The 15,529-nt window shown below is 41.1% G+C and overlaps 1 protein-coding gene across 1 annotated transcript; it reads left to right on the forward strand.

The window, feature by feature from the left end:
* The first annotated feature begins 1,808 nt into the window (after positions 1 to 1,808).
* Henmt1 (HEN methyltransferase 1) lies at positions 1,809 to 14,717 on the forward strand. Its single transcript, XM_076862192.1, has 8 exons — positions 1,809 to 1,869; positions 2,656 to 2,753; positions 6,429 to 6,557; positions 8,902 to 9,014; positions 10,057 to 10,191; positions 11,676 to 11,855; positions 12,531 to 12,708; positions 14,022 to 14,717. Exons 2-8 carry the CDS (start codon positions 2,691 to 2,693, stop codon positions 14,445 to 14,447), a joined length of 1,224 nt encoding a protein of 407 aa, XP_076718307.1. The 5' UTR covers positions 1,809 to 1,869; positions 2,656 to 2,690; the 3' UTR covers positions 14,448 to 14,717.
* The last annotated feature ends 812 nt before the right edge of the window (positions 14,718 to 15,529 follow it).

Genomic DNA, 15,529 nt, shown 5'->3' on the forward strand with positions numbered 1-15,529 from the left:
AAATATATAGCTGGGCGTGGCTATGTACTTTAAGACTCCTATAATCCCTGGCATTGGAATTACAGGTGGACCACAGTTTCCCTCTGTATATCTATACCACATTTTGTTTATCCATTCATTCATTTACCGGCATTTCCACCTTTTAGCTACTGTGAATATTGCCACTGTGAACTTTGGTGTAGAAATATGTTTGTTCCCTTTTCAATTCTTTTTTAGTAGATACCCAGAAATGCATCCATCACTTACTTTTAAAGTTTCACTTAAAAAATACCATGAGCAGGGCAATGTGGTGCATGCTTGGAATCCTAGGCACTCAGGAGACTGAGGCAGGAGGATCACAAATTCCAGGCCAGCCTCAGCAACTTAACCAACCTAAGCAATTTAGTGAGACCCCGCCTCAAAAAAATGAAAAGGACCGGGATGTGGTTCAGTGCAACAGCATCCCTGGGTTAAATCCCTAGTACCAGTAAAACAAACAAACAAACAAAAAATATCCTGTAGTAAGGAATTATTCCTTTAACAAAGAGTATTTCAACTGCATTTCCCTAGGCCAACAGGAATCTCTCAAACTGTGATGTAACATCATTACTACATCTGTGAAGCTTACCTTGAGTTACGCTTTTTTTTTTTTTGAGTTATACATTATTTTTGTCCATAAGACTAGACTCCAAATTACCAAAGCCAAGATTTGTGTAATCCATCTTTGTGCTACCCCAAAACTGCTAGCATTTTTTTTTTTTTTGCATACAGTAGGCATTACATGCCTGTGTTAGAAAACACGGTTTCAATGTCTTTTATGGTATGTAAATATACTATGCAAGCCCTCTACCACTTAGCTACATCCCTGGCCCATTATGGTATACGAATAGGCTATTAATTGAATAGTAAACACCAACTTTTTATTTCTAAAATAGGAGTAAGATTTCTTTCAAAGACACCGTCGCCCCCTTCCCCCACCCTCTTTAATCACCAACAGGTAAGTGCTATATTATTTATATAAGTGTTGAGTCTCTGAGAGAAAGGAGAAAACTATTAAAGTTTTCTGAGAGACCAGATATTCTTTCCATAGTCTGTGTGTATGTGAAATTGGGGTGGGTGGGCAGGAGTTGAGCTGGGAATTGAAAGAACATTTTTCTGAGTTCAGGTGTTTTCAGACCAACTTTACCAGCCTAGCAGTCGCTTAAGTCCCTCCTGCAAATAAATGTTCTGGGATCAGAGCGGCGGCTCTTTCTGACACTGGACGCCGGCAGGCTCGCGCTGAGCCCGGCTGCTCCGGTAGCCGCTTTCCATTGGCCAGGACCGTTTTCAGGTCTTTGGGGCGCAGTGGGAACCTCGGACCGGGAACGCCACGAACGCAACAGCCACCCTTACTCCCGGCCTGCGGAAGAGCTCCGTGCAGCGACCTCTCCATCCACCAGTCACGGGACCCGGCCAAGGCGGGTCACAGCTGCGCGAGCTCGGGATGCGGCGGGGTGGAGGTCGTAGTGCCCGGAAGGGTTCGGGTGAGGACCTTGAAAATAGCTTCGGGGCATGCGCCACTGCGGCCGTTAAAAAACCCAAAACCGACGCCTGGGAGTGAGGAGCATGGAGGGATGGGGCAGGCGCACTGTGGGGCTTCGCACTCCCGGGCTGACGCTAAGAACCAGTACGGACGCCAAGAGCGCAAAACTTCGATGCGCAGCGCAGGAGAGGAGAAGGCGCAGGTATGAGGTGCGCAGGTGTGGCCGCAGGCGGGTAACGTCACGTAGCGAGGCTGCGCGTGCGCGGGCGTCGGGGGCGGGGCCTGGAGTTAAATACGGCTGCGGCTCTGCTTAATCCGCTCCGTCCTCTGCTCTTTGCTTTTCTGCTTGGTGTGCTTCCTTCTCAAAGGTAACAGATGCTAGGACTGAGGTGCCACAAAGATAGAGCCTAGGCTCGCATGAGCAGGGTTTCGTAATACGTGTCATGGTGCCTAAATTTCTAAGTTCTAGTTTATGGGGACTAGTGCTATGGAGAGCCAGAAATTTAAATTCAAGTCCGGGAGTGAATTGGATCCATGTTGCAGTGTCTTTTGACTTACTAAGGGCACTTTTTCCCTCTCGAAATTTCATTTAACGATGTTTGATAGAGTTATTGAAAGCAATTTGAATGAGATTGAGAATCTTAGCAGGGAAATAGGCAGAGGCAGAACTCAGGAGTTTGTTTCAGTGTGCATCAAATTAAACAAATAGCAGGAAAAGGAAAGAATGGGTATTATTGTACTTAGCTGAGTCTGATACTGTGAAGTTAAGATATCCTGACTTGTTTGCTAATGTCTGAAACGATACTTGTTGGGTAAATTCTGTGGGCTGCATAGCAACACATCGAGGAGAAAGCTCTCTTTACATCTGGGCCAGCTGTTTCCTATAGGTGTCTAAAAAAACAAGTGTTTTGGCTAGGGGCATGGAGCATACCTGTAAGCCCAGCCACTCAGGAGGCTGAGTCAAGAGGGTAGGGAATGGCAAGTTCCAGGCTGGACTGGCAATTTAGCCAGGTCCGTCTCAAAAAACAACCAAAACCAAACCAAAACAAAAAAGGCTAGGATGTAGTTCAGTGGTAGAGTACCCTTGGGTTAGATTCCCAGTACTTCAAAAACAAATGAATGAATAAATAAAAGTAAATATTTTGTATTTACAGTTGAATCGATGCTGATTCTCAGATACAGAGCTTGAATGATATATCTGTGTTTGTTCTCAACAAAACCTGGAAACAAGATGGAAGAAGAGAATGAACAGGTAGGTAAATGCCACCCTTCTTGCCTGCCTCTATTTCTCTTGGTAGTTATTACAGTGGTGTACTGTGAGGAAATTGCATACAAAATCCATCACATTTAGGCTCTAGCATTTCTGGGGGTCTTAAGTGAAACAAGGCTATATGTTGATGAAATTTTCTACAGTTGTGCATATAAAGTTAAGTGTTTTTGTCATCAGTTGGTACTTATTTAAAAAAACTGTCTCAGCTGGGCACAGAGGTGCTTGCTACCCTGTTTTAGGATGAAAAATAAAAAGGACTAGGGATGTAGCTCAGTGATAAAGCTCCCTGTATTGAGGAAAAGGTGGTGGGGTGGGCGGAGGAAAACAAACCCAACACTCTCTAATGTAAATGAATGGATTGCCTGGAGATGTTTTGTTTTGGTACTAGGGATTGAACCCAGGGGTGCTTTACCACTGAGCTATATCCCTAGCCCTTTTTATTTGAGACAGGGTCTCACTCAATTGCTTAGGACCTGAATAAATTGCTGTAGCTGGCCTCAGTCCCCAGAATTGCTGGGATTACAGATTTGTGCCACCAGGTTTGGCTTGGCTAGGCTAAATTACTTTTGCCACTCCTACCTTTAATTTTTACCAAAGTTGTTTCTCCTCCCTAATCTTGTCCCAAGGATTTCATCTCCTCCCTTTTGCCTGGTATTCTAAAGAGAAGCCCCACCTAAATGGTTAAGATCTTAATATAGTAGCTATGGGCTCAAGTGATCCTTCTATCTCAGCCTCCCAAGTAGCTAGGTTTACAGGTTATGCCACCATCCCAGCGTCCTATAAACATTTTAAAATTTGGGCCTTTTTAAAATACAAAAGTAATTCATAAATATTATAAACCTGGGTGTGGTGGCATATGCCTGTAATCCCAGTGACTTGAGAGGCTGAGGCAGGAGGATCAGGAATTCAAAGCCAGCCTCAGCAACTTAGTGAGGCCCTAAGCAACTTAGTGAGACTTTGTCTCTAAGTAAAAAATAAAAAGGGCTGGAGATGTGGCTCAGTGGTTAAGTACCCCTGGTTCAATTGTTGATTAAAAATAATAATAATAATAATAAAATAAATAAAAATTCACTTTTCTACTTCCATCCTTGGAATTAACCACTGTTCAATTTTGAGTATGTTATATCCTTGTTATGGGAGAAGATGTGCCTCCAGACAAGGGTTCAAGGAGTTTCCAGAAGGGAGGGGAAATTCAGGACCAGTGGGTTTCTTGGCATATGTAGTAGATAAGAATTTCAGCATAAGCCAGACAAAGGTTGTATTTAGGGGCTGGACTGAAGGTGTAGCTGCATAGTTTTGCACCTGAGTGTGTATTTTCCTCATTTTTCAAAGGCATGCCACTGAAGATTTACAACCATGCTTTCTGCATCTTAGTGGCACTTGGGGGTTTCTTTTAAGATTCACTGTATCTTTTTTTATCCTAAATCCCTATCTCACTTCTATTTCCCCACCCTAATGTGCATTGCCTTGGTGATGTAGCTAAATTTCTACCCTGAAAGTGGTTGGACCTAAGATGGCCGCCAGAGTGACTGATTCTTAGATACCCTCTAACTTCATTATAATACCATCTGCATGTGCTGGAGATGTAGTTCAGTGGGAGAGCACTTGCCTAGCATCTCCCCGAGTTTTATCCCCAGTACTGCAAAAACAAGAATACCATCTGCACGTTAAATGACACCCTCTCCCCCCAGTGCCATTGTCTACAGTTACCATAAAGATGACTGAAAAGGATGTAAGGGGGGGCGGGGGGAAGGGATGCCACTTGAATGCCCTGAAAATCTCCCTCTTACCAACCTGTTCCTTGTCCATCACCTGTAGATTTTACACAGCAGATTCTGTTTGAGGAGATTTGAGATAAGGCCCAAGAAAGTGTTTTTTTTTTTAAACTGTTTATAGTACTGGGGATTGAATCCAGGGCCTTTCACACGCCAGAGCAAATACTGTTCCACTAAGCTACACCCCCAATCCTTTTCCTTTTGAGACAGTGTCTCCTAAATTGCCCAGACTGGCTCTGAACTTTTGATTCTTCTGCCAAGGCCTCATGAGTAGCTGGGATTACAGATTTGAGGAACCTTGCCCTGCTAAGGATTTGCATTTTTATTGTTTCCAGGTGGAGATGCCACTTTTTGTCGGTGTGGGGGGACAGACCATACTTGCAGTACTTAGGCTTTAGATCCCTGTTGTCCAATCTGTATATATGATACATGGCAAGTGGATGCTTGAGTTGTGGCTAGTGCAACTGAGGAAGGAACTGATCTTATCTTTAAGTTTAAAAAATGAGTATTTGGGGCTAGGGCTGTAGCTCACTGGTAGAGCTCTTGCTAGCTAGCATGTGTGGTCCCTGTGTTGTGGTGCAGGGGATGGAACCAAGGTCTCACATGTGTAGGCAAGTCCTACCACCAGACTAAGTCCCCAGCCCTGCTTGTATTTTATTTGGACAGTATTACTCTAGATATTAAGAGCCTTTTTGTCTAATGCTTTGTGATATTGGTATATAGGAACAGCAGTAAAAGCTTTCACTGATTAATCTTACAAATTCTGTTTTTTTTTTCCTGTTGGGGTCTGTTAAAGAAAAAGATTATTTAGGACTCTTGCACATTGCTTACAGAGCTTAACTATGAATAAGTACAGCAAAGGCAGCTAGAAATATGTATCTAAGGAGTAGAATGTGAGAGTAGGGTAGTGGATGGAAAATTAAGAGGATTTATCAGGATGGGGCAGGTGGCAGGATTCTTGCTAAACAGACTTGAAAGGATTCCTGCTGAGGGCAGACCAGGGTCTTAGATATACATTAAGGATGGGGGATGAAGAACTTGATTGTGGGCTGAGGTTATGGCTCAGCGGTAGAGCACTTGCCTAGCACATGTGGGGTGCTGGGTTTGATCCTCAGCACCACATAAAAATGTATTGTGTCCAACTAAAACAAAATATTTAAAAAAAAAATGGATTGTGAGGGTGATTAGATATCCAGTGGGTGAGATTTTCTTTTAACTAAATTAGCAGAATTCCTACTAAAACTCAGCTCTGCAGGCTAAAGATCGAACTGGGACTAAGGTCAAAGTCTGGTAGAGAAGTAGTTCATTGAGGAACCTGAGAGAGGTTACTGGAGAGTCTTGACAAACATTTTCCAGTCTTCTAATTAGGCCACAAGCTTTGGCAGTTGACTCCATAAAGGCCCTTTGTTTAGGAGGCTTCTAATTGTTTTTTTTTTTTTAAGATACTTTTTTTTTTTTTAAAGAGAGAGAGGGAGGGAGGGAGAGAGGGAGAGAGAGGGAGAAGAGCCTCAATATTCATTTTTTAGCTTTTGGCGGACACAACATCTTTGTATGTGGTGCTGAGGATCGAACCTGGGCCTCACGCATGCCAGGCGAGCGTGCCAAAGCTTGAGCCACATCTCCAGCCCTAATTGTTTTTATTAAATGCATCATTTAGTAATGCTCCCTTCAGCTGAAACTAAGCTAGGGGAAGGACCTAGCCTGATTCTCACCTGCTAAAATGCAGGAGGGGAACCGTGGAGGAGATGTGATGTTGCCTAATGATGTTAGGACAGGGGTCTTTGATGACTTGTGTATTCTCCATAATGATAGTTCTCCCTGGATTTAATTTCTGACGTCATGCATGATTAAGAACTCTTCTTTTTTATTTAAAAACTTTCAGTGCAATAGTGTGATTGATGGTAATTTTGAAGAAGTTTGTCCTGAGAAAGTAATTAAGTTTAAACCTCCACTATACAAACAACGATACCAGTTTGTTAGAGATTTTGTGGATCAACATAAACCCAAGAAGGTAGGTATCTTTTTGCCTACATATAACTATTAAAACTGTCTTATTATATTGTCAAATACACTAGTAAGGAAAGACTTTTTAAATTTAATTTTTTATTTTTGTAAGAAAAAGGTGTTGCTCCATTACCCAGGCTTATTTTAAACTTGTATGCTTAAATGATCCTCCTGCTGTAGCCTCCCCAAAATTGAGATTACAGATGTGCCCAGACATCCTTTTTTTTTTTTTTTTTTTTCTTTTCTCTTGCAGTACTGGGGATTGCACCCAGGGGTACTCTATCATTGAGTTAAACCCCAGCCCTTTTCATTTATTTTGAGGCAAGTCTCACTAATTTGCCCAGTTTGGCCTCAAATATTGAGCCTATCTCAGCTTCCCCAGTATCTGGGATTAGAGATATGCATCACCACACCTGCTAGGAGATCTTTTTCAGAAGGATTTTTGCAGTGGGGAAAATACCTTGACTCGAAGATGCAGTACTTGAGTTAAGCAAAAGGTTTTTTTTTTTTCTTTTATAGGAAAGAGTCAAGAAAGTTACAAAGTGGGAAAGTAACTAGTAGTAATAAAGGATAGTTAGGTATGTGTGTGACTCAGTGGTAGGGCACTAGCCTAGCACATATAATGCCCTGGGTTCTATCCCTTAAAAAATTGTAATAACAAATAAAGAAAATTTACTCTAACCAGGTTGATTATGGGGAGGAATTATAGGAAGATTTTTTTTTTTTTTTTTGGTACTAGGGATGTTTGAACCCAGGGGTACTTAACGTAATACTGAGCCACATCCTCAGCCCTTTTTATTTTTTGAGACGGGGTCTTGCTAAGTTGTCAAGGCTGACTTTGAATTTGCCATCCTCCTGCCTTAGCCTCCCAAGCCACAGGGATTACAGGTATGCGCCACTGAACTGGGTGAAAAATCTTGATTTTTGCAGTTGAAAGTGATCTTATTGTTTCCATATTTCTAAAGTGCTTAGTTAGAACATCAGGCAAACTGATATTATGTTCATAAGTACTGTGGTTCTTTTAAATTAGATAATAGTAGTGAGCCTTGATGGTGTATGCCTTTAGCCCCAGTCACTGGAGGCTGACACAGGAGGATTGCTTGAGTCCAGGATTTCAGTGGCAGCTGGGCACTACAGCCAGACTCTGACTCAAAAAAAAAAAAAAAAAAAAAGGTAACAAATTGGATGATAATAGGTCTGCTCATCAACCTCAGGGGAAAGTCATGATTTCAGAACATATATACTTGTTGCCATCATCCTAATGGATTTGATGCTCTGGCTATGGACTAGTTAATGGTAAAGTGAATTTCTTGAAGAAAGTTTTTTTTTTTTTTTTTCTTGCTTGATGTTGAAAACAGTTAAGATTCCTTACGCTATAGCTGTTTCTGCACATGTGCACAAAGGTGCAGGTTTTATTTATGTCTTTGTAGCCATGTAGGCACATGCATTCAATTGAAGCATCTGAAATGTCAACTCAAGAGTTCATTATGGGATATCATCTGGTTTGTGATTGTTATTTTCAAATAAACTATTCAGAAATGAATGAAAGCAAGTTTTAGAGAGCTCAGTCTGCTGAAGTATGATACTAAGAATATTTGACTCCCAAGTTCTGATTCTGAATGGGAAAACTGAGTATATATCTAATCTTTCTGCCTTTCTCATTAGTCAAATACTTATTTGTGGTAGGGGCTGTGGCCCAGTGGAAGTAGTACTTGCTTACTTAGCATGATTGAGCCATGGGTTTGAACCCCAGCACCACAGAACAAATAACTGGAATACTTATTTGTCTACAGGTTTATGAAATTCAAATTATTATTATTTTTTTGTCAATGTTATTCTTTCCTCTTTACTCCTCACCCCCGTACTAGGGACTGAACCCAAAGGTGCTTTACCACTGAGCTACATCCCCATCCCTTTTTATTTTTTTTATTTTAAGACAAAGTCTTGGGGCTGGGGATGTGGCTCAAGCGGTAGCGTGCTCGCCTGGCATGCATGCGGCCCGGGTTCGATCCTCAGCACCACATACAAAGAAAGATGTTGTATCCGCCGAGAACTAAAAAATAAGTATTAAAAAATTAAAAAAAAAAAAAAAAAAGACAAGGTCTTGCTAAGTTGCTAAGGCTGGCCTCAAATTTAGGATCCTCCTGCCTCCTAAGTTGGTGGGAATAATAGACATGTGCCACCATACCTGTCTTGATGAATACTATTTTATATATATAAAAAAAATGGTCCTGCATAATAGTTTCTTTGTGGTTTTATTACTGACACACAATCCCCCACTCCGTTTTTTTTTTGTTCATACTTTTTCCGGTTACAAATGTCTTTGAAATGACATTCTGTCTCATCTACAGGTTGCAGACCTGGGATGTGGTGACACAGAGCTCCTAAGGCTGCTGAAAATCTACCCATGTATTCAACGGCTTGTTGGAGTAGATATCGATAAGGAAAAATTGCAGTCAAATGGGTAATATTTAGTGTTAGATTTGGATATGGTTCATCCCCCAGAGTTTCATGTGGTGGTGCTAAAACAGCTGTGAAGAAGTGGGGCTGAGTGGAACTCGCTTAGGTTCTGGGGTCTGTTCTCATGAATGAATTAATGTCTGCCTGCCTCCCTCTAGGGAGAGGGCTGTGTCTCATGATTGGATTTAGTTCTGAGGTTGGGTTATGAGGCCATTCCTTGTACTTGGCACCTTTATGCTACCATTGCCTTTTTCATTTTTCCTATATGTTAGATATTCACAGATTATTTTGAGAATGTTTTTCTTCTAAAGAACAAAAAACTGAAAAGTCACTGATCCAAAATGAACCAGAAGACCAAAAATATTAAGAAAGAGAACAATATTAAATATTCAAAATCTTTTTTTTTTAGAGAGAGAATTTTTTAATATTTATATCTTAGTTTTCAGCGGACACAACATCTTTGTTTGTATGTGGTGTTGAGGATTGAACTTGGGCTGCATGCATGCCAGGCGAGCGCGCTACTGCTTGAGCCACATCCCCAGCCTTTCAAAATCTTATTCTCTTTTTTTGGGTGGGGGGGTACTAGGATTGAACCCAGGTTGCTTTACCACTGAACCACATCCCAACTCCTTTTTATTTTGAGATAGGGTCTTGCTAAGTTGCTGAGGCTGGCCTTGAACTTGGCATTCTCCTGCCTTAGACTTCTGGGTCATAGGGATTAGAGGTATGTGCCATCATGCCTAGCCAAAATCTTGTTCTCATTGCTCAGTAATTCCCCAAAATGAGAGCAAATTGCCCTATGATCCAGTGTTTACTACATCAAGACAGGAGAATGGACTGAGTCAAACTTAGATTAATGTAGGTAGAAGATGATTATCTAAGGATTTGAGTTCTCTCTCTGAAGAGAACTTTTTTTTTTTTTTTTAAAATATGGTGCTAGGAATGGAATCCAGAGCAAGCACTCTACCACTGAGCTATGGGCCCAGACCAAGAGTTTCTAAATGGATTGTGTTCAGAACGTTTCTTATGTGACAATTCTTTTGCAGGCATCAGTTGTCTCCCTATTTGGGGGAGTTTGTAAAGCCCCGAGATCTGGATTTAACTGTTATCTTGTATCATGGCTCTGTTGTGGAGAGAGATTCTCGTTTGCTTGGATTTGACTTGATAACATGCATTGAATTGTAAGTTTTAAACTGTTAATTCATCTTTTTTTTAAATAAAATGTATGAAAACCAGGTACGGTGGTGCTTGCCTGTAATCTTAGCCAATTAAGAGGTTGAGATAGGAAGATCACAAGTTCTAGGTCAGCCTGTACAACTTAATGAGACCCTGTCTCAAAATTAAAAAAAAAAAAGGCTGGAGATGTGGTAGAATGTCATTTAATTCAATCCTCAGTATCAAAAAAAAAAAAAAAAAAGAACTAGACTCTTGGTGTTTTTTTTTTTTTTTTTTTTTTAGTACTGGGAATTGAACCCAGGGGCACTTTGCCACTGAGCTACAGCCCCAGTTCTTTTTATTTTTTATTTTGAGACAGGGTCTCACTAAGTTGCCCAGGCTGGCTTCAAACTTGTAATACACCTGCCTCAGCCTCCTGAGCTTTTGGGATTATGGACTTGTGCCACCATTTCTGGTTGGTGTTTTAAATATTTAGGCTTTGTATTTGTAAAGAAAAATGTTCATCAGTTGGGAATATCTTTTTACTCTCCTTTGGCATTTTACTTGGAAATTCCAAAAGTGCCGAAAAGTTCCCAAAAAATAGAGTACCAAGAATACCCATATACCCTTTATCTAGATTCACCTGTGAATGTTTTACTCCTTTTGTCTGCAATTGTACTTTTGTATTCTCCCCACCTATCCAGTTTTATGGAACTATTAAGGGTAGGTTTTATACATCATGGCCCTTTGCTCTTGTAAACACTCAGTTTGTATTTCTAAGACATGGGGTTATATGTAACTAGCCAATTTTTTTTTTTTTTTTTTTTTTTTTGGTACTAGGATGGAACCCAGGGGCGCTTTACCACTGAGCCACATCCTAGCCCTTTTTATTTTTTATTTTGAGACAGGGTCTCACTAAACTTCCGAGGCTGGCCTTGAACTTGTGATCCTCCTCCCTCAGCCTTCTGAGCTGCTGGGATTAGAGGTGTGCACCACTGGGTCTGGCCCTGCCCTTTATTCCTGAAGAATACATGTGAATTATTTTGTAGAAGAATATCCCTCAATCTGGGCTTATCTATTATTTCATTTGATTTGGGGTAGGCTGTTTTGGAGGGGAGGGGCTGGGGATTGGATTTAGGGCTTTGTGCTAAACAAATGCTCTACCATTGAGTGCCACTCCCAGCCTCAGGGTGTGCATTTTTGGCACTACCAAGAAGTGATGTGTATTTATATGGGGAAGGTACAAACTCAGATAACATGTTTTTAGGAGTATGATAGAGTCCCATAGAGCACAGCAGAGGACCTTGGTTAAGGAACACTATGGGTAGAGTTGTGGGTAGGGAAAGATTAGAATATGTGAATAATTGTTTTGTTGTTGTGTCATAGCATTATTGCATAGTTGAAGAATAGAGAAATTGATTTTCCAGATGGTCACTGTTTTTACTAAATCAATTTGGGAAACATTTGTCAGTGAAGCTACTTTAATTATCTTTCCCATTAACCATTTTAGAATAGAACATTTGGATTCAGATGATCTGGCTAGATTTCCTGAAGTGGTATTTGGGTACCTGTCTCCAGCCATGATTGTCATCAGCACACCAAACTCTGAATTCAACCCGCTATTTCCCACAGTGACCCTAAGAGATGCTGATCATAAATTTGAGTGGAACAGAATGGAGTTTCAGACCTGGTAAGTTCAGAAGGTTTCTGTTGTTTTTGTTGTTTTTTTAAATCGGTTTTTAAAGTCCTAGGCAGTAAACCCTGATACCTATCTCTTACCTAAATTGTTTCTATTTTCTTTGGTACTAGGGATTGAACCCAGGGACGTTTAACCACTGTGATACATCCCCAGCTCTTTTTATTTTTTATTTTGAGACAAGGTCTTACTAAGTTGCTTAGGACCTTGCTGAGGCTGGCTTTGAACTTGTGATCCTCCTGTCTCAGCCTCCCAAGCCTTTGGGATTATAGGCGTGTGCCACTGCATTTGGCTTTTCCATATTTTTTTAAAATATTTTTTTTAGTTGTAGATGGACACAATACCTTTATTTATTTTTTATGTGGTGCTGGGGATGTATCACAGTACCTCATGCATGCTAGGCAAGCACTGTATCACTGAGCCACAACCCCACCTCTGGTTTGTCCATATTTTTGTGGTAACTTGGAAACCGGCCCTATGTTGGTTGCTCCTGTGTCATAGAAGTCAAACAAACCCTTTGTGGCATTGTGTGGTAGTGTGAGGATGTGTAACAAAGTATTTTGATTGATTATATTTATCTATAATACTATTGACTAGAATTTACTTAGCAATAATCTAATTATTTAGCAATAACTTTGTTTAGTAAAATGATTTCTATTTTGATTTCAGGGCCTTACAAGTGGCAAATCGTTATCATTACTCTGTGGAGTTTACTGGGGTAGGGGAACCACCAGCTGGAGCTGAGCATGTTGGCTATTGTACCCAGATAGGTGTCTTCCGGAAAAATAGTGGGAAGGTAACAGAATTGTGCTTTCCAGAGCAGCATGATCAACATGTTTATGAAACTGTGAGTATTTGTGAGGTAGCTGTCAGGGCAGAAGTACATTAATACAAGTTCGAGGTCAACCTCAGAAACTTAGTGAGACCCTGTCTCAAAATAAACAGGGCTGGAGATGTAGCTCAGTGGTAAAGTACCCCTGGGTTCAACCCCTAGTACTCCCAGCCCCCCCAAAAAGATGTTGAACTTTGATTTTGTTTTTGGTAAGTGTTCCCAAAGTAAAGATAAAGTGTACATGATCTTATTTTTTCCTGGTATTGAGGATAGAACCCAGAGCCTTGCACCTGCCAGGCGAGTGCTTTATCACTGAATTATATTCCCAGCCCTTATGACTAATTTTGAGGCTCATAGGAAGGTCCTTTAGGACTCTCGAATGCTAGTAGAGTTAGTCTAAGGCATCCTTTGGGCTTGTCTGGCCTCTTGGCCTTTCTCAAGGTATAATACAGAGAACAATCTTCTGCTGGAGTCTTGTTAAAGTACTTCAAAAGCCTCCTTTGTGAGCTCTCAGGATTATCAGCAGTAAAGAGAAAGCCAGCAGTAGCTGCTTTCCAGTCAGGAAATGACTATTAGAACTGTGCTTCCAATAGCTATGTGTGGTGATAACACGCCTGTGATGCCAGCAATTTAGGAGGCTGAGATAGGAGAACTGCAAGGTTGAGGCCAGCCCAGGCAACTTAGGGATACACTGTCTCAAAATCAAACAGAAAGGCTGGGAATGAAGTTTAGTGGTAGAATGTTCCTGGGTGTAACCCTGGTGTTGCACAAAACAACAAAAACAGGCACTGGGCTGTGTAGCTCAGGGGTGGAGTGCTTGCCTTGCTTGTGCAAAGCCCTGGGTTCCCTTGCCAGCACACACATGCACACGAAATACAGTTGATCTTCCCAGAGAAACACATTTTTTCCCCTTAACTTAACCTTTTTTTTTTTTTTTTTTAATTATTTTTTTAATGTCAGGGTCTTGTCCTGCATAGCATGGCCTCAATCTCCTCCTGCTTCCCAAGTGGCTGGGACTATAGGCATGTGCCACCATGCCCAATTTGAACTGTTTTTTCTTTCACCCTTTTCCTTGTAATACTAAGTAGAAATATTGGGTTAGTATGAATTGGAAGACCTGGCTAGGGGACAGCTGGTTATCAGAATTGAAAGTAAACAAGATAGTTAATGTCAGTATGTAAGTTAGTTTGACTCCCATTATAATTGAATCATTACAATGAGGATTTGACATACATCCCATATGTATATATAATTAATTCTCATGTTACAAGAGTTACTGATGGCTTTGGAAAGTTTTCCTACATTCTGTCTTCTTTTCTTCTGTTCAGGTTTATAAGACCTCCTACCCGAGTTTACAGCAGGAGAAGATGCTCAAATTTGTATTGGTTGGGGAAGTGTTGATACTATTGGAACGGCTGAGATTGAGACAGCAGCGAATGCTGCGAGAACAGAAGGACTTGTGCAGTGACCCAGACAACACTGACTCTTCTGGTCCGCCCCAAGTAGTGTTGGGAGCAGTCTTCACAGAGGCTGAAGAAGCCAGGATAGAGAATTCTCCAAAACCCTTCTGTGAAGGAGATAAGTTTTTTGTACCCCTGCAAAGACTCCTTGCTTATCCCAAAGTGCACCGCTTACGTGTGACTGAGGAGAGGATGAGATCACTCATTGCAGACTCAGTGCAGCTGAGCAGTGATGGTTCTGCAGTCATGGATGACCTGTATAAATCTTGGGATTATCAGTTTGAAGATTATTGAGCCATCTGCATTTCCTGAAGTTCAAGGACTCCGTGATAGTTGGCCTTACTTAAAACTTTGTATTGTCATAATTCAAGTAATATTTTAAAAGTTTTAACACAAGACACTGGTGGACAGATACGCCTGACTGCACTTTACCTGAGAAAGGTTTTAGGGTTTAACTAAATGCAGTGTGTTTTCCTTTATAAGTTGGAATTTTTCTTTGTGTTCTCAAGAATGAAGAAATTGGATATGGTGATGTACTAATTTTGAACTCACCCTTTTTTTGGTGTTAGAGCCATGTGTTGAAGTAGCATTAAAATTTTTTAAAGTGATCAAATACACTGTTTAAAACCTATTCCCAGGGGTTATGAGTTGCTTTAAAATCTTTCTAGTATTATTTGGGCCAAATTTTTACCTATTATACTTGGCCTAAAATGTCATACAAAAAAAGAATGCAGATGTTTGAAGGGTGCAGAAGTCTCTTCATGATGTCACCACTGTCCATCACTTCATCATGAGGAAGCAGTGGTTTAATGAGTTTTAATGTCCTTTTCTGGCATAGGAATCCATTGGTAAGTCAAGAGGTCCACCTCTGGGACCCCAGTGTCTGTGATGCTATTGTGGTTTACCTTAGGGACAGAAATAGAGGTTTGACTTCCAGCTATCACTTGTATTTTCCATACCAGCAGAAAGAGGGGAAAAGGGAGAAGTGGCATGCCAGCTGCTTAGTATGATTTGCTGTAAGTTGGGAACATACTTCCTGTTGACTAGAACGAAGTGTATGGCCAGGGAAGCTGGAGTGTATGTGGTCTGTGTTTGGGAGGCCATGTGCATACTTGGTGGTCTTCTAAGGAACAAGGGGAGAATGTATACGTGTGGCAAATGGTATCACACCTGGAATATCCTGACTACCTGGAGATGGGCCTTGTGGCAGAGCAGAGTTAGTCCCTGGGCAAGTCCTCCTGTGGGAAGGCCTCCTCAAGATGAGCTTTGGAGGGTTAATCTGAAAAGTGGATTTGGTGACAGTGGGGAACAAAGAAGGGATTCTAGAAAAGTCTTAACCACATAACCACTGCTACCCAGCTGATTCTCCTTAAATT

The sequence above is a fragment of the Callospermophilus lateralis genome, chromosome 7 (assembly GCF_048772815.1).
Source record: "Callospermophilus lateralis isolate mCalLat2 chromosome 7, mCalLat2.hap1, whole genome shotgun sequence".
Lineage (NCBI taxonomy): Eukaryota > Metazoa > Chordata > Mammalia > Rodentia > Sciuridae > Callospermophilus > Callospermophilus lateralis.

What these genes read in the sequence shown, in the direction of transcription:
- Henmt1 (XM_076862192.1), top strand. Translation starts at nt 2,691, where the DNA reads ATGATATATCTGTGTTTGTTCTCAACAAAACCTGGAAACAAGATGGAA. An exon ending in TGGAAGAAGAGAATGAACAG is followed by an intron (nt 2,754 to 6,428) that starts GTAGGTAAATGC and finishes AAAAACTTTCAG; the next exon opens with TGCAATAGTGTGATTGATGG. An exon ending in AGAATGGAGTTTCAGACCTG is followed by an intron (nt 11,856 to 12,530) that starts GTAAGTTCAGAA and finishes TTTTGATTTCAG; the next exon opens with GGCCTTACAAGTGGCAAATC.